Source organism: Pipistrellus hanaki, assembly GCF_964339955.1.
Source record: "Pipistrellus hanaki genome assembly, chromosome: 7".
Taxonomy (NCBI): domain Eukaryota; kingdom Metazoa; phylum Chordata; class Mammalia; order Chiroptera; family Vespertilionidae; genus Pipistrellus; species Pipistrellus hanaki.
In genome coordinates this window covers 78,441,812-78,466,344 of record NC_140509.1, presented here as the reverse complement: position 1 = coordinate 78,466,344, position 24,533 = coordinate 78,441,812, and the positions used below count along the sequence as shown (strand labels likewise).

Sequence of the window (24,533 nt, the reverse complement as noted above, 5' to 3'; positions counted from 1 at the left end):
GAATGACCTCCTTCTAACTGCAGAGAAGCTGCCAGTAATAGAGGCAACAACCAGGTACCTCCATCCCTCCCCTACTGAAGGGTGTCAAAGTTCTCTCCTTAACTTCTTTTGGGAGAACAACATCCTTAATATGAATACCTGTCAACTTACCACTGGCTAGCCTAACAGAAACAAAACAAGCAATTGCAGAGAGATGCCAGAATAAGCATGTTGGAGGTGGTGAGGGTGTATTTATTGTTGTACTACATATGTCCTCCCATCAATCTCTTCCAACCCTATCCCATACCCTGCCCAGGAAATAAGACTAGTTGAAACAGAGTCAGTGCCTGGAACATTAAGGCACAAAGCCAAGATGGTGACAAATATTTCCCAATAGGAAAAGGAGGTGTGAGAGAACAAAGATTAGGTAGGTATTGCTAAAATAGCATTGATTTATTTCACTTATATGAACCTACCTAGGTATAGAGAAAACATATAATCCCACATATAGTATATAAAATACAATACATAATAGGTATTGTATTTTATATACATATTATGTATTGTATTTTCGTGCTATAAGTAGAGCATGAAACTTAGGAGTAGCCATGAGATTCACAAGAAGGAAGAGAGGGGATCAAGGGAAGTTCCACTGAAGAATGAGCCTTGAGCAATGGGTTGGGATTTGGGCAAGACCTAGTTGGGATTCAGGGACTCGGGTGAAAGGAAGGGTTTGCACAAAGAGGGCAAAGATGGCACAGAATTGTTGCAGGGAAGGACCCAACTGGTCTGGAGGGCCACTTTGTAGCCCAGATGACTGGACATTAGGCTCTGTGAGGGGATGACAAGACTGAATGGACAGTTTACATCAAACAGTAGTGGTGACTGAAGTCAGTGGTGCTGGTGGCCAGTAATGGCTTGCTGAATGAATGATAAAAGAATGAAGTGATTGGACTGGAACCTCTCTCTTATGCACTAGGCAAATTACTCCCTTCAGAGGGGAATGATATGGGCTGAATTATGTTCCAGGACCATTACTGAGGGTTCTCATTCTCACTCTTGGCAGAATCAGACTAGCTAGAAGGTCTGACCAATGAACTGTGGCAGGGGACCTCTCTAAGGGGCACACTCCCTCCTCTACAGACACTTCCTTTAGGAGACCCTGGTTGATTCCAGCATCAACATGTACTGAGGGATGCTTTCTCCCCCTAGTTTCCTTCTGGCTACTGTGATTGCCAATCCACTTAGACTGCTTGGAAACAGTTTCTGGCGGGCCCCCGGGGGCCCTGCGTCTCTGCCATCACTCATTCCTACCACGACCACAAGACATCTTTCTGGCTCCGGCGGCGCCCAAGCACTAGAGGCGGCCGCTCCTACACCCTCCGACCGCCAGGGGGCGCGCTCGGAAGCCGGGCCACCTGGTTCCCGGGCGCGCGCTCCGCCTCGCCCAGCGGGGCCGGGCCACATCCTCTACACCAAGACGCCACGTCAGAGTTCCACGCCGGCCAATCAGCGCCGAGCGAGTGCCAGCGGGGGCGGGGCTGCCGGGGCCGGGGCAAGATGGCGGCGGGGGCGAGGTGAGGTCCTGGCCGGAGAAAGGGGTTCTGCGGGCGCGTGGGACCGGGGCGCCGCGGGGCGATGGCCCGCGCCGCCCGCCGGGGTAGATAAGGCGCCGTGGCACCGCGGCGGCGGGAGGGCGGGAGGGCGGGCCGGCCGGACGGGCGCCCGGAGAGTATGACGGGGCTGTACGAGCTGGTGTGGCGGGTGCTGCACGCTCTGCTCTGCCTGCACCGCACGCTCACCTACTGGCTCCGCGTGCGGTTCGGCACCTGGACCTGGATCTGGCGGCGCTGCTGCCGCGCCGCCTCCGCCGCGGTCCTAGCGCCGCTTGGGTTCACGCTCCGCAAGCCCCCGGCCGCGGCGGGCAGGCACCGGCGGCCGCCGCCCCGGCACCCCCCGCGCGGGGGGCCCGGCCCGGGCGCCCCCCACCCGCGGCTGCGCTGGCGCGCGGACGGCCGGTCGCTGGAGAAGCTGCCGGTGCACATGGGCCTGGTGGTCACCGAGGAGGAGCCCGAGACCAGCTTCTCGGACATCGCGAGCCTCGTGGTGTGGTGCATGGCGGTGGGCATCTCCTACATCAGCGTCTACGACCACCAAGGTGAGGCCCGGCCCGGGGGAGGGGGCGGCGGGGACCCCAGCACCCGGCAGGTGGACGCTGGCACCCGGCTCAGCGCACCGCGGCCCCATAAATGCCGATTTCATTGTTAAATGCTTTCGAGGAAGGGAGGTCAGCTTAAGTGAACACCTACTAAGCCCCTGGATCCGATTCCATGGTGTGATGTGTGTGCATCTTAAGAAACATTCCTTATTCTTCATACTGCAAGGGAAGCGGGATGTGTGTGTCTGTGCCCGCTTCTCACAAGTGCGGGAGCTGAGGACCCAGACCAGGCACTGATTTGTCTAAAGTTACCGAGGGAGTGATGGAGAGAGAGAGGGGAGGCTCAGCCGGCCGGCTTTCTTGCACATTTTTGCCCTCTGATGACAGTGCGGTGCTTGTAAAGAGGGGTTCGAGGCGCTGGTCCGAGGGCGCTGCCCGGCTGTGGGGGGTTCACGCTTCACCTGACTGGTTGGGGCCCGTTGGCGTTGGAGCTGAGCTTGTGGAAGGCTGGATGGGGAGGAGAGAAAACGGGCACCCGTCCTGGGCGGCCCGGGATGGATCTTTGGGCCTCAGTGGCCGGCACTGGACTTGACACAGTGATTGCCCTCCCGTGGCTTTGGTTGAGGGACTTTTCTCAATGGGGAATTTTTGTAGACACTTTCTCACGTGGCTGCAAACCTAAAGCATTGCGCTAGGCCTTCTCCTTGGAATCTTACATTTCATTCCAGGGACTCTCAGAAGGAGACGCATGATCCCGTAAGTAGCATGGTCCCCGACAAGAGATGTTGGGAGTGAGGAACTTAAGGGGACTTAAGTGAGAACTTAAGGGGACTTAAGTTCTTGTGGAGAGATGAGGTTTACGCAGCACGTGGAAGTCGGGAGATAAGTGGAGGAATGCTCTAATTGTCAGGTTTGGGTGTCAATCAAATCCCGAGAACAACGGAATTTCCTTAGAGAGAAAGGTTTGGTGAAGAGAATGATCTAGGAGGGACTGTTGATATGAAGGACACACGAATGCTTTGTTCTTTGTTTAGTGACTCGAACTACCAATTTCATTCTCTGTTCAATAAATTTCACAGAAGCTACAACTTGGTGTTAATCTTTAAAATCCAGATTTTAAAGCTAGATAGGTTTAAGTATGGGTGTGTGTGTGTGTGTGTGTGTGTGTGTGTGTTGTTTTGTTTTGTTTTTCCCAGAAAGGGTGGGTTGAGTCTGACTAACTTTGCAGGGTATTTGAGTAATCTTTGACCTATCACTTTTCTTGCAGCCAGAAAGTAATATGGTGACCAGATAGTCTGTCATCAACTGATGATTTGCCCTGTGGGGTAAAGTTGAATATACTCAGGGGCTGACATTTCATGGCACTTGCCAAAGAACTCTGCAGAAGAATAGAAATCCTGAGCCTGTTAGGAGGCTGTACAATCTTTCCTTGAAGCAATACAACAGATAGATACATTGCCAGGGGGACAAAATAAGTGAAACAGAAGCAGAAATTAGTTAAAGCAGTGTGGTGAATTTGACTTAAAAGGGAATCACTATGTCCAGGTGATTCTTTTAAAGCAAGGGCCCTTTGCCTTTTAGTAGGAAAGGAAAATGTACAGCTACTAGTTTCACTTGGTGACTGCCTGCTAATGCGAATCACAATGTTCCCACACTTCCTGGTTCCTGCAGTTCCTGTTGCTGGAAGTCAGAAGTATTCTGTGTCATTTCGCTAAAAGAAAACAATTGATAAGGAAAAGGAAGAAGTCAATCTGACCAAGCCTTGCCTGACAGACGGAATTGTACAGAGCATTTTCAGTGAATGAACTGAGAGCACTGTGTGTCCTACCGTAAAAGCTGTTTTGTTTCCTAAGGGATAAGGAATAATTTCATTGTTTAAAATGAGAGACTTTCCAGTTACCCATTCTTGGTTTTTATTGGTTGATTGGGTCTTTCATCCATTCATTTACCAGCTGACAATTGGGCTTCTATTAAGCACCAGATACTGCTCCAGACAAGAAAGTGCAACAGTGAACAAAATAAGAATTTTTATGTTTGTGGAACTTAAATGTTAGTGGAAGTCTGATAAATAGTATAAACTAGAGGCTCAGTGCACAGAATTCATGCACGAGTAGGGTCCCTAGGCCTGGCTGGCAATCAGGGCCAATCAGTGGGTCGCCCCTTCTCACTGGCCCCACCCCTGGCCAATGCCTGTCAGCTCCCTCTGCAAGGCAATTGGTGGGGCGATCAGGGGGACCCCCGCTGGCACCCACCTTGGCTGGCCTGTGGCCTGTGGCCTGGGGGCAGCTCCTGCATTGAACGTCTGCCCCCTGGTGGTCAATGTGCATAGCGACTGGTTGTTCCACTGGTTCCACTGTTTGGTTGATTTGCATATTAGGCTTTTATTATATAGGACTAGAGGCCCTGTGCATGAAATTCGTGCACAGGGGGAAGGGGGTTCCCTCAGCCCAGCCTGTACCCCTCTCTAATCCAGGACATCCCTGTCACAATCTGGGACTGCTGGCTCCTAACTGCTCACCTGCCTGCCCGCCTGATTGCCCCTAACTGCCCCCTCTGCCAGCCTGATCACCCCTAACCACCTCTGCCTGCCAGCCTGATTGCCCCTAACTGCCCCCACTCCCCTCTACCCAATCTCCACCAGCCTGGTCACTCCACACAGCTTGCTGCTTGGTCGTTTGGTGGCCCCTCACTAACACCCTACTGGCCTGGTCGCCCCATGCAGCCTGCTGCTCCCCCTGTGGGCCTGGTTACCCCCAACTGCTCCCCCTGTGGGCCTGGTTGCCCCACACAGCCTGCTGGTCAGTTGTTTGGTTGCCCCTCGCTAACCCCCCTGCTGGCCTGGTCACCACTTGCAGCCTGCTGCTCAGTTGTTTGGTTGCCCCTCACTGCTCCCCCTGTGGGCCTGGTTACCCCACGCAGCCTACTATTCAGTGGTTACTGTGAGGGTGTCATGACCAATTTGCAAATTACCCTTTTATTAGTATAGATGAGTAAAATTGCAGTACATTAGATCATAAGTGTAAGGAGGAGAATGCAGGGAAGGGAAATAAAATGTTGAAAATCAGTGATGGAGACGGGGTGATAAAGTGGCTTGGGAAAGCCTCAATGACTTTCCCCCTTATAATCCTTTATTGAAATGCTTTTAAATGTGGTATATGACAACAGAGTAAAGGCAGTCAGTATGACAGATTAGTTTTATTTTGGATTACAATGTTGGAAAACTGCCTCTTACTCCACCACTTTGCAAAATTCAGAGCTAAATATTAGTAAAATGTGCTGCAAAGCCTGCTCTGATATAAAAATACTATATATATGTTCCTGGAGTTCTCTCACCAACAGTTCTTCACTCACAATGAGTTTGGTCATGAAAGGTATGGACATGTGAGGAAAGTACTTTTCAAGGGCAGTACAGATTCTTAAGCTTTACTCAGTTTTCCCGAACAAACTTTTATTTTCTCTATTTCTATAGAGATATTTAACTTAGATAAATATTCTCATGCCAGTTTTATTGAGTGCCTTCTGTGATATAAAGCACTGGAATACAAAGAAGTAGAAGAAATGGTGTCAAGGAGTGTACACTAAAATAGGGATATCTGTTAAAAATTATTATAAGCAAATACATAAATGCCAGTGAGTGGCATTTTTAAAATGAATATTCATTTTGATTATAATTGCTGTAAATTATATTTAATCCTTAGACTAAAAAAAAAAAAAAAAAAAAAAATCCATTAATATTTCTCATGGTTTGACTCCTGCCAGCAAACTGATCTTTTTCTTTTCACCTGCCTGCAATATTACTGGGGTATAATGATTTCTCATAGTAATTCTTTTATCCTTCAGAAATTTGGGTCATTTTTCTCGAGCTCAGAGTTCTAGTATGGAGAGAGACTTGGCTGTTTTCTCTATGGAATTATAATTCAAGAAATGGCTAACGGAATGGTATAAAAATTGGAGTTTGGGGACTTTTGATGTGATAGCCATAGAGTTGCTATGGTTGCTAGGTCTCACCTCAGGAATCCCTGGATCCAAGGTATCTGGAAATGCATTATTGTGTTCTGTGATGGAACTGTTCATATTGCCCAGCATGCCAGACTGGGGACCTCACTGTAGGGCAGTATTTTCAAAACATGGACCATCTGTGAGTGAGTCATTGGGGGTGCTTAAAAGAAATAGATTCAACATAGTTATTAATCAGACTGATTTAGGGAATGGGACTTGAGCATCTCTATTTTATCGAATGAACCTTAGGATGCATTTGTATGTCCCTAACACAAATCTCCCTGGCCTGCCGGCAATCCACTAACATTACCTTAAATCAAATTATTCATCCTAATACAAGTCTCCTTGCTAATTGCCTTACATCAAATTATTCATCCTTCATGATTTTTTTTCATGAGTGAGGATAACCTGGGGTGGGTCTTAATATTAAGATAAGTTTGAGTGATCTAGAACAGCGGTCGCCAACCTTTTATACCTCATGGACCTCAGTTGGCAACCGCTGACCTAGAATGTGGCGTAGACTTTTTGAGAATTCAGTAAAAGACAAATCTATTGTAGCTCTTTTTAGTGTTACTGTGTCTTATGAAATGGTTTGGGGCACAGAATTCTCACACAGAAGATCTGCCCAGTGTACTGCCAACCTTCCCAACCTGGTTTTCACTCTTTCATACGCCTTTTGCTGCATCCAGAACTGGATTACTTGATGTTCCTTCCTCATGAGCTTCCTCTTCTCCTTTCCCAGGAAATGTCTGTCTCCCTGCCAGAGGCTATTATTGCTCATTGTAAGTCCATTCTAACACCTCATAGGTAGTCTGTCACTGCTGTGTTTTTCTCAGTCTTGCTGTGTCCTTGAATCTCCTTAGAGCTTTGTACATCTCTAAGGCACTTCTGTTCTCTGTTCTGTAAAGCGTTAGTGTATGGATATGTGCCTGAATTTTCTACCTAGAGTCTAAGCTCCTAAGATGCTAATAATCTTCATTTTTCTTTCTTCTACAGAGTGTAGCTGGTGTGATGTGTGTAGTCAGTATGCATTTCTTGAGTTGAAAGGAAGACTGAATTTTCTGTAATAAGAATAATGAGCTGAGTTATAAGTTGTTTGTCAACACAAATACTACCCAGAAGCCTTAAAATAATGGAGGAAAATTAACATAGTTTCCCCCCCCCCCCTTATTTACTTATTTGGCATACTGAAGCATGCTATTAGCAAATATGATTTTATTAAGTATTATTTTTCTTATTTTTGAAATATAGAGTTGCCAGAAGTGTTAAAAGAAGAATTATAAGTGTGATTGCAACTTAATATACTGAACAGTGCAAACTAGTGTACCTGGCTTCCCTTATTTGGTAACTCACGTAAAGGAGCATTCTCTTCCTATTCTTGACTTTTGTATGATTCACCCCCGGCACAGCATTTCACATTTACTTTAGCGTTCTGGAATGTCCTCTTCCCCTTTTTTTTGCCAAAGGGCTAGTTCCTTGTCAGGAGGCTATGAGAGGTCCTTGTGTGTCCATTCTGACTGTCACCTCCTGGAAAGCCTTTTTCGACTGCTCCATCCCCAGTTTTGCTGTCTTTGTTAATTTTTGAATGGTCACATTCTCTGAGTACACGCCTGTTTTATCATACTACTCAATCAATGTATGAGATAATCCTTTACTTAACAGCAACAATAACTCTGTTAAACACTGTGTACCAGATACTATGCAAAGAAGTATATTAAGTTCTTAGCAGTTTTACACATCAAGAAACTGAAACTTAGAGAGCAAGAACCCCTACCTAGCAAGAAACAGATCTAGAATTTGAACCAGATTTTATTCCAAAGCTTTTGTACTTAACTATTATATTGGTAAGACTTCTACTGGTACGAGAATGTGACCACAATACAATCACTGTTAGTACTATTCCTGATTACGTAAGGTCGTCTTAAAGCCTTAGTGAAGTGGCACTTACCCACAGGTGATAGAATGATTGGTAAAATGTATTTAAAGGCAGATAGAATTTTCTTCATACCACTATTGTAAATGTTCATCCTGTGAGTCAGGAATCACTTTCCTTTTTTAATCCAATGAATTTAACTTTATGGGGCCCCTGCCTCTATTGAATTATTTGTCAGGTGATCAGAGTCTTTGAAGATAGTTGCGTTTTTTACATGTGCAGCCAGAGACTGAGAAAGCCCACGACGCTTGTTCATCTGACCATTCCTTCCACTGAAGCACTGGGACTGAAAACCCAGCACGCATTCCGCTATACAATGCCAGCATTACACGCATCTGTTCCCTTGCTACATGCTAATTCCAGCATAATTACTTTCCACGAGGTATCCTGTGGCTGCTTCATTTATCTAAAATTTTAATTGCAGTTTTTTATTTTATTTTAAATAATTGCTTTATAAGTATATGTATTCCTTGCTGGTGTTTGCCTCCAGTAGTGTTATAATTTGTTTGTTAGAGAATTAAAGGAGGGCGACCACTAGGCAACTTACATAGATGTCTGGTTTAAAAAGAAGAAAGGTAGGCTCCTTTAGTGAGTCCACCTGTTTACAAAGAGGTATTACTTTGATTCCAGGACTGGAGAGATGCTTCATAACTAAGAGATATTTCAGTGTTTATCTCACTTTTCTCCCCTTGGATGTTAGATGCATTTAAGGAATATGGTAAGATTTGTGAATTGAACACTTGCCTAACTAAACTCCTTGTTACTTGGTATTAAGTTGAAAAAAGTATTATGCCATGGCTTTGTGACCCAGTTCATGTGTAGGTGTTTGAGTATAGTATAGGCCAGGGGTCTGCAACCTTTAAGACATAAAGAGCCACTTGGACCCGTTTCCGAAGGAAAAAAAAAACCTGGGAGCCGCAAAACCATTGCGACATTTAAAACAAATATAACACTGCATATATTGTTTCTTACCTTAATGCTATATACCGGATCGTGCAGTTAGCTGTCAATCTGAAGAAAAAAAGGACTTTTTCACTTAACAATGTAAAATATATTTGTGCAAATTAATAGCTAATTAAAATATTTAATTTACCTGGTTAATGGGATTTTTGCTCCTGAACCTCAGTGCACAGTGTCAGCACATCAGGGCTGTAAGATGTTACCTTCATTTTCACTCAGGCTTGCAAGTTGTCGGAGCCGCGGTAAAGCTTCAAAAGAGCCGCATGCGGCTCTGGAGCCATAGGTTGCCGACACCTGGTATAGGCAGTCTAGATATTGAAACCTATAAGCAATTCTATTATGTAATTTTAACTAATATACTAGAGATTTTTTAGACTCCAGTAAGGTTCCTGAGTACAGTATGAATCAAATAGGTGGATAGGACATACTTAATTCCCTCTCTCTGTTTTCTCTTCCGGCTTCCATGACATCACATGACAGGTTGGATTTCTTCATATTTCACTGTCTGTTTCTTCTCAGCCTTAGGCCTGGATTCTCCTTTGCTCCACTTCTAAGTGTTGGAGCAAAAGAAGCAGGATACAGAACTGCATGATCACATATGCCAGGATTACACATGCATGTAGACAAAGACTAGAAAATATTAAAAATTAGGAATAATTGTGTTATAATGGTAAGGTGGGTAGTTAGGGGACATTCCTTTATTTTCTAAACTTTGAACATCTCATATAGTTTTTAATATTAGAATTTAAAACAGGTATTTCTTCAAATATAAAAAGAAGTACATTTGGCCCTCAAAGTACATAGTGTTTATTAAAAAATACCAAAAACAGGAAAATTAACTCTAGAGAGAAAACAAGGTGGCGGCATAGGTAAACACTTAAACTGCTGCCTCACACAACAATTTCAAAACTACAAGTAAAAGACAAAATGGACATCATCCAGAACCACAGGAAGGCTGACTGAGTGGAGATTCTACAACTAGAAGGAAAGAGAAAAGCACATTGAGTCTCAGAGGATCTGCAGAAGGCAGAGGTATGGAGGCACACGTGTTGGAGAGGGCTGGCAACTGAGTATGCTGCTGGCTTTTTCAATCCGGAGGAAGACAAAAGCTCCTGACAGCTCTGAACTCCAGTTCCAGGTGAGACTCTGAGTACCCAGACTCATTCGGGGAGAAACTGGACTGTGTGGCAGTGGACAAAACTGAAGACAGCTTTCTCTCAGAGGTGCTTGCAGCGATTACCACGGGACACTGAGACACAGGGGCCTTTTAGAGCAGGGCTGACCGAAAGCCTTTGCTGTCTGCTCCTCACTGAGACTCTGCCCCATATAAGCTGAGCACTGAGGCTTTTGTAAGTCTTGTCTCATAAGGGTGTCTTCAGCACAGAAGTTCTCCCAGTGTAGACAGCTGATTCTCACAACCACTTGGCCTGGAGGTCAGTTCCTCCCAGTGATACCAACGATAGTCAAGGCTTAACTACAACAAGACTGTGCACACAACCCACAAAGGGGTGCACCAGGAGTGTCCACCTCAGGTAACTGGGGAGGCTGAGCCACTGGGCCCTATAGGACACCTAGCACACAAAGCCACTCTGTCAAGTCAGGGAAGCAGCCAAAATGCGAAGACAAGGAAACAGGTCACAAATGAAAGAAATGGAGGAAAGCAAACAACTAGATATAGAGTTCAAAACCATGGTTATAAGATTTTTCAATAATTTTCTAGAAAGGGCCGATAAATTTAGTGAGACCCTTGAAGATATGAAAAAGGACTAATTAGAAATTAAGCATACACTAACTGAAATAAAAAATAATATCCAGAGATCCAACAGCAGACTATAGGATCTCAAGAATCAAGTCAAAGATTTGAAATACAAAGAAGCAAAAAACACCCAACCAAAACAAAAAGAAAAAAGAATCCAAAAAGATAAAGATTGTTTAAGGAGCCTCTGGGACAACTTCAAGCGTTATGGGGGTGCCAGAAGAAGAGAGAGAGCAAGATACTGAAAACCTATTTGAAGAAATAATGACCAAAAAGTTCCCCCACTTGATGAAAGAAATAGAATTACAAGTCCAGGAAGCCCACAGAACCCCATACAAAAATCTGAAGCGGACCACATCAAGACACATCATAATTAAAATGCCAAGAGCAAAAGACAGAGAATATGAAAAGCAGCAAGAGAAAAACAGTTACCTGCAAGGTAGCACCCATACGATTGTCAGTTGATTTCTCAACAGGAACTATGCAGGCCAGACGGGAGTGGCAAGAAATATTCAAAGTGATGAATAAAAAGAATCTACAACCAAGATTACCCAGCAAAGTTATTCAAAATTGAAGGTTAGATAAAGAGCACAGGTAAGAAAATGCTAAAGGAGTTCATTATTGCCAAACCAGTATTATATGAAATGCGGAAAGGTATTCTTTAAGAAGAGGAAGAAGAAAAAGGTAAAGATAAAAATTATGAACAACAAATACGTATTTCTATCAACAAGTGAATCTAAAAATCAAGTGAATAAAAAATCTAATGAACAGAATCTGGTGACTAGAATAGAATCAGGGGCATAGAAAGGGACTAGACTGACAATTCTCAGGGGGAAAGGGATGAGAGGGGTGCAGGAAGAGACTGGACTAAAATCGTACCCCTATGGATGAGGACAGTGGGGGATAGTAAAGGCAGAGGGAGGGGTGGGAACTGGGTGGAGGAGAGCTATTGGGGGGAAAAGGAGGTCCTAGGTTTGATTCCGGTCAAAGTCATATACCTTGGTTGCGGGCACATCCCCAGTAGGGGGTGTGCAGGAGGCAGCTAATCGATGCTTCTCTCATCAGTGTTTCTAACTCTCTATCCCTCTCCCTTCCTCTCTGTAAAAAATCAATAAAATGTATTTTTAAAAAAGAATTTAATTATTTGTTAGTCCTGGGAAACCTTCAAAAGCCTTTTAACACAAAGTAATAGTCCTAGTTTTTTCCCCCCAAAAGATGCTATTCATTTGTAAAAGGCCAGTTTTATTTTATGGAGTTTAATTTTCTTTGAGGGGAGACTTCAAAATTTAATAATAAATTTGGTTCATCATTCTTTATCAGTGTTAGAAATAGTTACTGAACTGAATAATTAGAAACCAGGAGACCTGGAATTCATTCCAAACTCTTATATCATTTTGGCATTAGTTTAGATTCTGTGAAAGCAAACAAGATGAATAATGATATGAGAAAAAGAATCTCCGCATCAACTTGGTATTGCTAGAGGAATTGCCTATCTCAGTCCAAGGCGCACTTACATGTTGTTGCATTTCTTTTGTATCATGTGACGTGTGTGTGGACTTTGAATCCTGAAGAAAATGGTAAGCTTATAATCTTGCTTATGTATAAGTGAGATAAGTACCATAGAATATAATCAGCTTTCTGAATTGGGTTCAAGTTACGAGGTATCAGGAGTCATCTTGCTGATAATCTGTCTTGCCTGTGCATTTGGCATTTCTCAGATACTATACTATTTTTATTTCATCTTTTTATCCAAACCAGCTAACATACATGTTCTGTTTAAAATAACTTTATGAAAGTCTTTATAAAAGGCGCTTTGTAACTATGCCTCTGTACAATATTCTTCCTTTTTAACATAATTTCTTCTTATGTGCAATAAGGAAGTATCTGCTTTTATTGTGGGAGGTTCCTGGAACATTAAAAAAAATTCCATTCAGGTTTTGTTGTTGTTGGGTCACATTTTGTGCACTGATAATTCAGTTTATTAAATAAGCATTGTGGAAGGTCCCCTAGGGTAAAGAGATAAGTAAGACAACTAGTTCACAACTAAGCACAGTTTCGTTGGAGAGGAGTTAAGCTATAACTGTAATAAAATGAAGAATATTAGTCTATCAAGTAGTTTGAACAAATGGTGTATTTGGAGGGGTGAGAGGAGGAAGGGGCACATCTGTGTGGTGTGTCAGTGACATGGTAGCTGGCCTGTGGAGAATTAGTAGGATTTTACAGGTGTGGGGCTGTATAGGTAACATAATAAAGGTTGGAGGTTGGCATCACTTTCAGTGTTTTTAGAGGATTCGAAGCAATCTAATTTGCTGGCAGTATGGTACTATAGAGAAATAGAAAGATTAATTTATTTAATAAATATAAAGTATTTGTAGCCACCAAGTGTGGAAGCATAGGCTGGAATATTAATGATCTGAGCAGCTTGTTCTTAATATATTCAATATTTGGGGAGCCATAGACAATATTAAAGTTGGAATGTGCCAGGATTGAAGATGTACCCAGAGAAGATTAGTCTTTATAATATTACAGCCACCTTCTAATGCGTCTGGCAGTACATGAGAAGGGACAGGAAAGATGCATTAGAAGGTGGTTGTAATACTATTGTAAAGAAGACTATTGCTTGAAACAGTGGGGACAAAGTGTTACTGGAGAATTACAAGGATTGCTCTTCTCCATTGCTAGTGAGAGTGGAGTTTTGGGGGTGCCATTGGAAAAAGAATTTCTGGAGGTCGCCAGGGGAGAATAAGATGAGGTACAAAGCTTTATTTGTGTGGAATTATATCCCTCCAGTTGCAAAGTCTCATTTCCCTTAAAGGAGTCCTGGAAAAGGTGCAGCTGGGGATCCAGCAGAGCTAAAAGCAAAGCCATGTCCAGAGTTTGTGTTCCATGGTGGAGCTGGTCCCATGTAGCATCAGACTCGTTAGAGTTCATTAGTCCATCGTGTGTGGGGTCCACATGGCCGTGAGCCAGGTAGGCAGGAGGGATAGGTAAACAGATTCACTAACATTTTATGTTTAATAAACATGTTCTGGCAATACTGTTATAGAAGTTTGATGTTTTCAAATTAAGAAAATTTTGAAATATGTATGCCTTCTACTATTTATAACTAAAATATAAACCAAAGAGTGATCTAAATTATTATTTCTTCTCTACTTATGTAGGTAATTAGAAAATCGTGTAATGACAGTTATAAACCTGTATCAAAAATTTATATGCTATTTTTGTATCGGACATGTGACTTTTATTTTGGACTTGAGGATAATAATTATATCCAAATACTATACAAGTATTACTGTCCTTAACACTTATTCAAATAACTCCTGATATTAATCACCTTCTTTAAGAATTTTCTTTGTGTTGGGAATATATTTGTGGTGTTTAATCTTGCTGAGAACATGGGTGTTACAAAATGCTCTCCTTTATCTTTCTAAGCTTAAAATCTTAATGATTGTGGACTTTTTTTTTTTTTTTAATCTTCACCTTAAGACATTGTTAGACAGTCAGACATCAATGGGAGAGAGAAACAACAATCAATTTATTGCCTTCCGTATGTGCCCCAACTGGGGATCGAACCTGCAACCCCGGCATGTGCTCTGACTGAGAACCCAACTGGCAACCCTTCCATGTGCACAGGACAAGGCTCATCCAACTGAGCCACTCTGGCCAGACGATTGTGGACCTTTTTATGTAGCTACATTCTTAGCTCTTTGCTCTTTTCCATGTATATATACTTCTTTACCTTTGGGAATTGTATTTATTACTTCTTGAGTGTATGGTTCTCACCTTAAGGAGGATGACTGCCAAATGTATATCTACATCTTCATCTTCTATTTTTTGTTATGTTACCTTCCCAGCCCACATCTAAAAAATTCTCCTAATTCTTCAGAGACCAGCTGAGAGTCACTTAACCCTAAGAGGCCTTTCCCAGTCCCCTAGCCCAGTGGTCAGCAAACTGCAGCTCACGAGCCAAATGCAGCTCATTGGCCCCTAGAGTGTGGCTCTTCCACAAAATACCACGGCCTGGGCGAGTCTACTTTGAAGAAGTGGCGTTAAAAGAATTTAAGTTTAAAAAAATTGGCTCTCAAAAGAAATTTCAATCGTTGTACTGTTGATATTTGGCTCTGTTGACTAATGAGTTTGCCGACCACTGACCTAGCCTGTAACCAGGCTCTTTATATTAACAAAGTTCTGTTGTTATAACTTCCTTTCATATTCTAGGTATAATTAGTCATGACTACTTCATTTGGCATTTGTTCAGTTCTGGGTCTAGCATTGTTTTCATAGCAAACACACTATTAAAGAGGATAAATTACCCTCATTTGGATTTACTTGTGTGTTTTGTGTTTTTTTTAAAAGGTATTTTCAAAAGAAATAATTCCAGATTGATGGATGAAATTTTAAAACAACAGCAGGAACTTCTGGGCTTAGATTGTTCCAAATACTCAACAGAGTTTGCAAATAGTAATGACAAAGATGATCAAGGTAAGCCTGAATATAAAACTGAATATCTAACAAAGGCCAATGTGTTTTGTGATTGAAGGCAAATTCTGTCACTCACTCATTCATTCATTTCACTCTGCTGGTCTTTATTGTCACCATCTTTACTCATCAGATTTAGACTTTTCTTCATTTTGTTAATTTTTTTAAAAGATATTTTTATTGATTTCAGAGAGAAAAAGAGAGAGGGAGAGAGGGATAGAAACATCTATGATGAGAGAATCATATTTCGCTAACTATTGCATGCCCTCCACAGGGGATCAGGCCTGCAACCAGGGCATGTGCCTCTACCGGAATTGAACCCTGACCTTCTGGTTCATGAGTAGATGCTCAAACACTGAGCCATAAATGGCTGGGCCATTTGTTAATAATTTTCAGAAAAGATAAAATTATGAATTTCATAGATATTTTTAAAAAAATAACATTTTATTTCACTCGTAAGCTACCAGGAACCAGGCTGATTTTATACTAGTTCAAGAAAACCCAAAGAACAGACACATTTCTAGATCAGGAATATTGAAATGGTTTTTAGTGGGGTTGGTGGGAACCTCTGTAGAGAAGAATTTGGCGTTGCTATTACTTACCTAGAGTCCTACCAATTGTAAAATAGCTTGGATAGAATAATAAATTTGATTATGTGGGTATGTATTGTAAACAATGCAGATTCCATTAAAACACTTTTTTTTGTCTTCAGTTCCAATCTGCTATGATTGTAGATGCCACTTTATACTTACAGAAATTGAAATTTACTCTATAATTAAAATTCCTATTTGCTATAGAGTCTATTCACAGAGACAAGGTCATTCTGTATACTTTAAAGAGGGGGCAGTATTTAAATACATACACAAATGTGACGTGTGGGTTCTTTCCGAGGAAAGTAGTTTAAGCATATTTTGATATGGAAATTGAAGAGCTTAAAAGATTCTTGTTTACTGTAAGAACTGTACCTTTATTTAGGTCTGAATTTAACATATCTTGAAACTGACTTTGAAATATATCTGGGAGAGTGTGTGTGTTTTTTAATGTCTTGTTTGTGTTTTCCTTCAGTTTTAAATTGCCAAGTGGCGGTGAAGGTTCTGTCCCCGGAAGATGGAAAAGCAGATATCGTACGAGCTGCTCAGGAATTTTGCCAGTTAGTAGCCCAGCAGCAAAGTAAATCCACAGATTTGGATGTGCAAATGTTAGACAGTTTACTTAGTAAGTCATAGTATTTATTTTTAGCTTTGTCCCACAAATATACAGTATGAAGAAGAGTATCTAGGTTCCTTTCACATTTTAAAGGCTGACTTTGTTGTTATACATGTTGTGTTTCTGAAGTTTAAGATCCTATGTGAATTTTTAAAAAATATATTTTATTGATTTTTTACGGAGAGGAAGAGAGAGGGATAGAGAGAAACATCGATGATAGAGAAACATCGATCAGCTGCCTCTTGCACACCCCCTACTGGGGATGTGCCCGCAACTAAGGTACATGCCCTTGACCGGAATCGAACCTGGGACCTTTGAGTCCGCAGGCTGACGCTCTATCCACTGAGCCTAACCAGTTTTGGCTGAAATTGGTTTTGAGATAATAACATTTGTGGTCAACTCACTTGCATGAGGACTTACTGGTAAAGGAGAGGACCTAAGAGGATTTGTAGGGGGAGTGATGAATATTCTTAAAAAGGACTTCTGCTTGTTAGCCTTCTTCCCTCTGGGATGTCTTTCTATACCAACATAAATCTGCAAGTTTATTTCTGGGCTTTTTATTCTGTCCTCTGGGTCTGTATTCAAGACATTATAATGCTAGAGTGTGTTCAAAGCATAAGAAGCCAATTTGATGAACGGGTTTTGCCCTGGTCATTTTACCTGTAAGCAGTGCATGTTAAGTTTGCATGTATTTCTTTCTTTTCAAGGTTCAAATGGTTTTCCTGAACCTGATGTAGTACTGAAGTTTGGGCCTGTGGAGAGCACGTTAGGCTACCTTCCGTGGCACATCCGATTGACTGAGATTATGTGAGTAATTAAAAGTGCACTGACTTTGGTTCAATTCAGCTGGAGTTTCTGGAGCCTAGTACTGAATTAGCTTTCATGGGAATTCCCCCAAAATTGCAATTCTGGATTCTTTCCCTCAGGTATTTCGCAGTATCATTGGTAAAAGAAAGACATAAATGCTCAGACACAAGAGAGTTTGGTTGTGCAGATGTGTGTTATTGACACCCAATATCATAGGAGATCAGGAGTGAGGTATCTGTGGGCCAGAGTTGTTGACCATGTAGAAAGGATGGGACTTGATCTGAAGATGTAAATGGGGTGGAATTTTATAACTGGAGAAACAGAAGTGTAGGGGATGATGGGCAGGGTTGGGGAAAGCTGGGGTGCAGGGGAATGCTCATTACCTGTTGGAGACAGAATAGAGAACTGGCCACACCAGAGCGGGAGTTGGTGATAGGCAGTAGTGTGAGATAAGACCAAACAGTTTGGGAGTGAAGACAGTGGGAACACTTCCAGGAACAGCAGAAGGAATGCATGTGATTGTTTGGACAGGCAGACGGAAACCGCTGAGCCTGGGATGACGCGGGAACAGTGACCTTGGGAGATGGAACAGCAGAGTGCATTTGGGAAAGGATGAGGAAAACACACCAGCGAAGAGGCCATAGCTTAATTTAGGGGAGAGTACAGCGAAGAGAATGAAATTGCTTATGTTGAACAGTTAGCAAGCTTTCTGTATAAAGGGCCCAATAGTAAATATGTTAGGCCTTGCGGCGTCCTACGTCTCTTGCAAGGTCTCCTCTGTTGCAACTACTTAACATTGGCTGGTCTACCTACACAAACACAGGCAACATGTGAACAAATGTGCATGACCACATTCCAATACCCCTTTATTTACAGACACAGGTAGCTTGGCTCTTGGGCTGTATTTGTCGATTTAAAATAAAGGAGAGACTTAGGAGCGTGAAAATTTATTTAAATTCCGGGCTTTAGGAGAAAAAATACTACAAATTCTATCTCATGAGAAGTATAATTGCAGGCCTAGCACTCCACTAATTATGATGAGAGAAATGAAATGACTCCATAGGCTTTAAGCCTAAGTGACTGGGTGGATTGTAGAGCTATGGAGAAAAACGGGAAAGTGAAGGGAGCATTGGCTTCTGAAGGGAAGATGTTGAATTCAAGAATAAGATGATTTTGAGGCCAAAGTCTGTTTAGATGGAAACATGTATAAGGGCAGAAGAAGATGTAGAATTGGTGCTTGGATGAGAAGTCAAGGCTCAGGAAGACTCTGGGGTGTGTCATTGTCTTGAAGTAGAAGTAGGGACCTGTGAGAGTTGAGGACCTCTCTAACGGGCACCTAGAGGAGCACAGAACCAAGGGGTCAGATGCTTCTCGCCCAGGGGCTGGCGGGGAAAGGGTGTCAAAGAGACTGAAGGGCGCGCAGTCTGTTCGAGTCAGAAAGGGCTGGAGATCACCTGACGCAGCTTCCGCATTTTGTCGGCGAGTAAAGTGGAAGGGACACTGCTCAGGCTTGTAACAAAGTGGAGTTAGAACTCAAGTGTGCAGGCTCTGGGTTTCCCTAGGGTGGCGCTTATTTCTTTTCTCTAGATTTTGGGTGCTTTTCAGGTGGTAGTAGTTTGGAGGGAAAAGTGTTTTAAAACAATCTTGGTTTTATTGTAGCTATCTGTGCAGCTCATTGTCATGGTTTTGGAAAGCTATTTAAACCTCTCTATTTGTAAAATGGGCAGTTAAGCACAGAGGTCAGGACTTAAATTTGATAATGGACACCGGATACCTCGCACATATGGCTTTCCTCGTAGATCTTTGTGCTGTGTCTGTCACAGCTCTACGTCTGTCACAGCTCTCCATCATAGTGAGTTTGCTCTGTATTTGTCTCCTGACCACCAGACTGCAAGCACCCAGATGCAGGGAAGCTGTCCTCATTTGGAAAAGAAGGGTGAGCCCTGACGAAGCCGACCTCGAAATAGGACCACTTCAGAGGCACAGAGGGTGCTTCTTGAGGAGTGACGGGAGATGAGACTGTGGGGAAAGGGGGTAAATTGAGGAGGGCTTAGGGAAATGGGTAGTGTGAGGAGGACATTTGAAGCAGGCTTTGGCAAGAAGAATGTCATTCAATTTGTCCTTTGAGGATGTCTTTTCAGTAGAGTGAATAAGAAAGGGTTATGGTAGTCAAAGGAAGGATAAAGATTATATGTCAGTTCTATCTCAATGAAGCTGGGGTTTGCGGGAGAAAGGCTAAAGTGTAGCAAAGAACCACAGGGGCAGACAGTTCATTCACGGCAGGTTTGCTGAATCCTTTTCTCTGGTGCGTGGATGTGGTTCCTGTACAATAGCCAAGTGTTTGGCTCTCATACTGTTTGGAATTTCCAGAATTCACAGTAAAGCTGTATAAAGTAGAGATTTTTAAAAAATGTTAATTTTTGAAAATTACTTAAGTGATTAAAATACTTAAAGGGGAACCTTGACTTGGTGGCTCAGTTGGTTGGAGCGTTGTCCTGTACACCAAAGGGTTGTGTGTTCGATTCTGGATCAGGGCACTTGCCTAGGTTGTGGTTTCAATCCCTGGTCTGGTGAATACTGGAAGCGGCCGATTGATGTTTCTCTCCCTCTCGTCCTCCCTTTTCCCTCCTCCCTCTTCCCTCTCCCTCTTCCCTTTCCTCTCTGAAAATCCTTAGGTGAAGATTAAGCATAAATAATAATAAAATACTAAAAGGGAAGTATTTTCACTGTATCTTTCACTCCAGCTGTATGTTCACTCACCTGTATGTTCACTCACCTGTATGTTCACTCACCTGTAAAGTCCTTGTCTTCACACTGCCATTGTCCCCTCGAGCAGCTGGAAATGGTGGAGGTAGATGGTGTTTGTTTATGGTTACTCACCACTGTGCTGTGCTGCTCTGCCCATGCCAAGCCTGGCTTTACTAACCCACTAAAGCAGCACTGGCTTTTCTCAGGCAGAGAGGAGCTCCAGAAGTCAATTTGGATGAAATCCTATATAAATAGACCTCCAGCTTTGCATTAATCCAGCTTGGAGGTTCTGAATCTCTATCTCACTACAAGTTACTTTTCTCTTACTGTGGAAGGAGAGATTGTTTTCCCTTGAACTGTTTCACGGTTAACCATCATTTAGTAGAAATGGTTTGTATTCTCTATGTTTACAGCTTACTTCTGTCCTTCACCTCTTTTTGGCCACCACCCTTCTGGTCCTCCTCCAGACCGCAGTATGTCATCTAACGGCTCTTTCCCCTGTGCTTCCCTTTCAGCTCCCTGCCTTCCCACCTGAACATCAGCTATGAGGACTTTTTCTCCGCCCTGCGCCAGTATGCAGCGTGCGAACAGCGTCTGGGAAAGTAGTGATCCCTGGCTGCGCCAATTGACTTCGGGCTTTTGGAGAAAAGGACCTAAGTGATTCTGATGTTTACAAAGCAACTATGAAACCCTGTACACACCTAGTTCATAACCCTCATAATTTATCAACAAACACAAAAAAGTGTCTTACTTGAGAGTAAGTGTGAGTGAGTGTGTGTGCGTGAGTGTGTGTGTGAGTGTGTGCGCGTGCGTGTATGTATGGAAATAAACTATCAATGGGAAGTGTTAGAGAAGGAAATACATGGACTTGCACCTCTGAGCAAGCAGCAGTAATGTTATTGGAGCTGAAGTTTCAGTTTTAAAGCCTTCAGCCAGAACTACTTCCCTGTTTTTGTAGGGACACAAATGGATGTGTAGAGCTGTTAGATGATTATTTTGTGGTGGGGGGAGGGAGGAAGGGATTTTTTTTTCCCAGTCTTTCCTGGTGACCAAACCTTAATTTTTAAGAATAATATATTGACTTATTAAACAGAAGCATTGTGAGTTTGAGGGATTTCCAGAGGAATGGAGATCTTTACTGCTCGCTTGTTAAAAACTTGCTCACCATTGAAGCCCAAGGAATACCTCTCATCGTTATTGTCAAACAACGTGACTGGAGAGTGTTGATCCGGCGTCTTTGTTCTGGGATGTGAAGTTCACTGGAAAAGAATCTTTACAACATTGCAATGAAGAATTTAAAGAATTTTAAAAATTGAAGCATTGGGCAGTCCAGAAAAGGGGAAGAAGTTGTAATCTGAAAAACAAGGTGGAAAGTTTCCTAAAAAAAGAAAAGTTTGGATTTTTGTTGTTTGATGGATAGTGTGCTACAGAGCATCCAAAGTTATGTTAAAAAAGTATTTCCACTGTTAGTTTAAATTAGCACTTGAGGGAAATTACATGGCAGCTCATTTCCTCAAAAGTAACCTGTTCCTCTTTGGAATCACACACTTAGGACCATGTTAGTACCCAGCGTTTTTGCTCAGTAAATCCTGATGGTAAAAACCTTTAAGTGATATTGAGGGCTGCGTAGGTAATAAAACATTACCAAAGGCTACAAAACAAATTAATTCTACATGTTCTCTTTCATGACAGAGAACAGCACTGGTTCTGTTATCTTTTTAAATAAATAAATGATTTTGATAGGTATTTAATATTTTTTTCCTCACTGCTGATCCTTGGACAGAAACCATTCTTTATATTTGATGGGCCGTTTTCAGAAAAATCTTAACGGTGTAATAATTATCTAAAATTGTACATTTAGAATGGAGAAATTTAAATAACTGTGTCTCAGATGTCTGAAAAATAGCAGAGAAGACTGGCTTTGGAAAGTATGATCTGGAATTGCTTGTTAAATTCTGAAGGTATGAAGAATAAATGTTTCAACTTTGGATTACAAAACCCCATTTATGATTTAAAAAATGCACTTGAAATAAAATTATTAAATGAAATTTTGGTTTAGTGATACTGCTTTGCATTTTACTGTTCTTTGAACATTGTAAGCCTTTTTTTTTTTTTTTAAAGTTTATTGCTGAAAGTTTTATGTGAAGCTATAGCATATTTCTAAACTTGACCAGAAAATTTGTTATTTCTGTTCCCCTGTACAGTGATTCGTGTTTTAGTGAGAATTTTTTTTGCCTTGGTTTAGGACTGAATGTATGGCTTTTATAAACATGTGTCTGGAATATGTGTAGCTTTAATGAATTAAATGTAATGGGCCCAGTCGAAGTGAAAAGATACATTTGTTAAAATGACGTTAGTCAAATAAATTACCCACTGGTATTTAGCCAAAGTCTCTAAAGGTTTAATAGTTGTCTTTTACTTTATTTTCTTCCATTTTGTAGCAGTATAGTGTTACCCACCAGAGTGAATCTATAACCTGTGACGAGTTTATTATAGTCCCAGAAAGAGACCCTGAAAACAAATTGCTAAGGATTCTGAATTCAGATATAGGCATTCCATATCTTTCTCCTCCTGGGTTCAACTACTAGTACAATCTCCACAACTTGAATGGCATTGGCCATTCTGTAATTCATGCCAAAATTATCACTAGTTAACGCATTAGCAGGGCTTCCTTGCTCTCCCAAGAAGAACTGGTAATTTTAAGGTGTTCTTTGTCTTTATGTCTACTGAAGGATATTGTTTAAATATCCTTTAAATGCTTTTTTTTACACTCCCCATTATGGAAAAATTTATCAAATTAAACCTATATTCTAGATGGCAGCTCAGAGCATAGCAAGAAGTCAGAGGTTGAATTCCAGTCCCAATCTGGTTTGATTTTGTTCCTTAAAAATGATTACTGTTACAAAGTTTGAAAGCTGGTTTTGATGCGAATAGCGAATTGTGTATATTGTGACTAAGGCATAATAGCCTGTCTTATGAGAGGGACGTATTGTTAATAAACAGTGCCAAATACACTGTGCTTATCTACAAATTAATCTGAATGTACGTTACTTGATAGCTCCCTCCTCCTGTGTGGTGGTTCCATGCCCAGTAAGATCCTTGTAACGTTTTGTATGGCTGTAGACTTTGGTGACATGTAAATAATGTGCAAAGCAAGTTTTTATGATTAAGGAATCAAATTTATTGAATTTTATGATTGAAAGTAGAAACTTAACATGTATGAACAAAACAATAAAAATATACTCTTTTCATGGACTATATTGTTATGTGAATGCTACATTTATTCTAAACATGTAGGACTTGCAGAAATGGGATGAGAAACTCCTATGACTAGATAGCAATACTATTTTTTTTTTTTAGATAATATGTTCTTGATTGAAACATATTCTCATTTTTACCAGGTTAAATATTGGGAATCTTATAAAGTTACTTGCTTTTTGCTATATAACAGTGATATAAAATTCATCTTCCCCATTGCTAAAATTGTCAAAATTCTACAATTAAATTATGAATTGATTTTTACTGAGTATGGAATACCGAATTTAAAATGTATATGTGTACTCTTTTTTAAAAATTGACAGTTTTTGTCAAACCAGGAAATTAAAGGGTAAGAGCTATCTATCATCTGTTGTATGTTGCATAGAGTATTCACTTTCTAACTTGAGGATCTAATTATAAGATATTTTGTTTTTAATGCATAATATTCACCTGAAATAAAATTTTTCAGAGGTCACATTTTAACTTTGGTTAATAGGAAATGCCTTTAACAAAAATTAGTGTAAGAAAAAGTTCAGGAGGATGGTTTGAAATAATCCCAGGGAACAAATTAATGCCAGCAATTGTCCAGGAATCCTAGATAGGCCATAACCTGTGATAAAATGGGGGGAAAGGGAGAGTGCAACAAGAATCTGCTTAAGGTTTAAAAACAAATACACATTCATTGTAAAAAAAATTAATTTGGAGACATAAAGGAAAATAACTTTAATACCATTGCTCACCGTTACCTTTTTGGTGACAATCCTATAATTTTTTTGTACTTATATTTAAAAAAATGGATCCTGCTGTACTGGGTTTAATAAAGAGATTCTTTTTAAACTACAAACTATAAAAAGAGTCTTTTATTCTGTTTTGTATTTTGTCATTGTGTTTGGATTCAAACAAATTACATTAGCACGTGATAAAATGTTTGGAAAAATTAGTTCACATTCGGTTATCAATGAATTTTTAACCTTAGTTTATATTTTAAAGGTAATTTTGTACTTATCTCTTTTCTCTATCTTCTAGAGATTCAAGAACTATAAATTAATTTTGGCATCTGGATTCATATCCAGAGGATGGCAAAATAAAAATTAGACGTACCTCAGATCAAGCTATCTGCTGTTGATCATATTTATACTCCTCTTCATTAGAACTAGCAATTTAAGTTGCTTTTATGCGGATGAGAAAAGATCCGTTTGTCTTGGAGAGGGAAAGCTTCAGCAAAATGAAAAATATCAGAATGTAGGCAA

General features: G+C 41.3%; 1 protein-coding gene across 1 annotated transcript; it reads left to right on the top strand.

Moving 5' to 3' along the window:
- The first annotated feature begins 1,577 nt into the window (after positions 1–1,577).
- NUS1 (NUS1 dehydrodolichyl diphosphate synthase subunit) lies at positions 1,578–22,417 on the top strand. Its single transcript, XM_084889942.1, has 5 exons — positions 1,578–2,137; positions 15,142–15,267; positions 16,330–16,479; positions 17,178–17,277; positions 20,541–22,417. Exons 1-5 carry the CDS (start codon positions 1,714–1,716, stop codon positions 20,629–20,631), a joined length of 891 nt encoding a protein of 296 aa, XP_084746068.1. The 5' UTR covers positions 1,578–1,713; the 3' UTR covers positions 20,632–22,417.
- The last annotated feature ends 2,116 nt before the right edge of the window (positions 22,418–24,533 follow it).

Coding starts and splice junctions, on each gene's coding strand:
- NUS1 (XM_084889942.1), top strand. CDS start 1,714: ATGACGGGGCTGTACGAGCTGGTGTGGCGGGTGCTGCACGCTCTGCTC. Junction 15,268..16,329: donor TAATGACAAAGATGATCAAG/GTAAGCCTGAAT, acceptor GTTTTCCTTCAG/TTTTAAATTGCCAAGTGGCG. Junction 16,480..17,177: donor AATGTTAGACAGTTTACTTA/GTAAGTCATAGT, acceptor TTTCTTTTCAAG/GTTCAAATGGTTTTCCTGAA.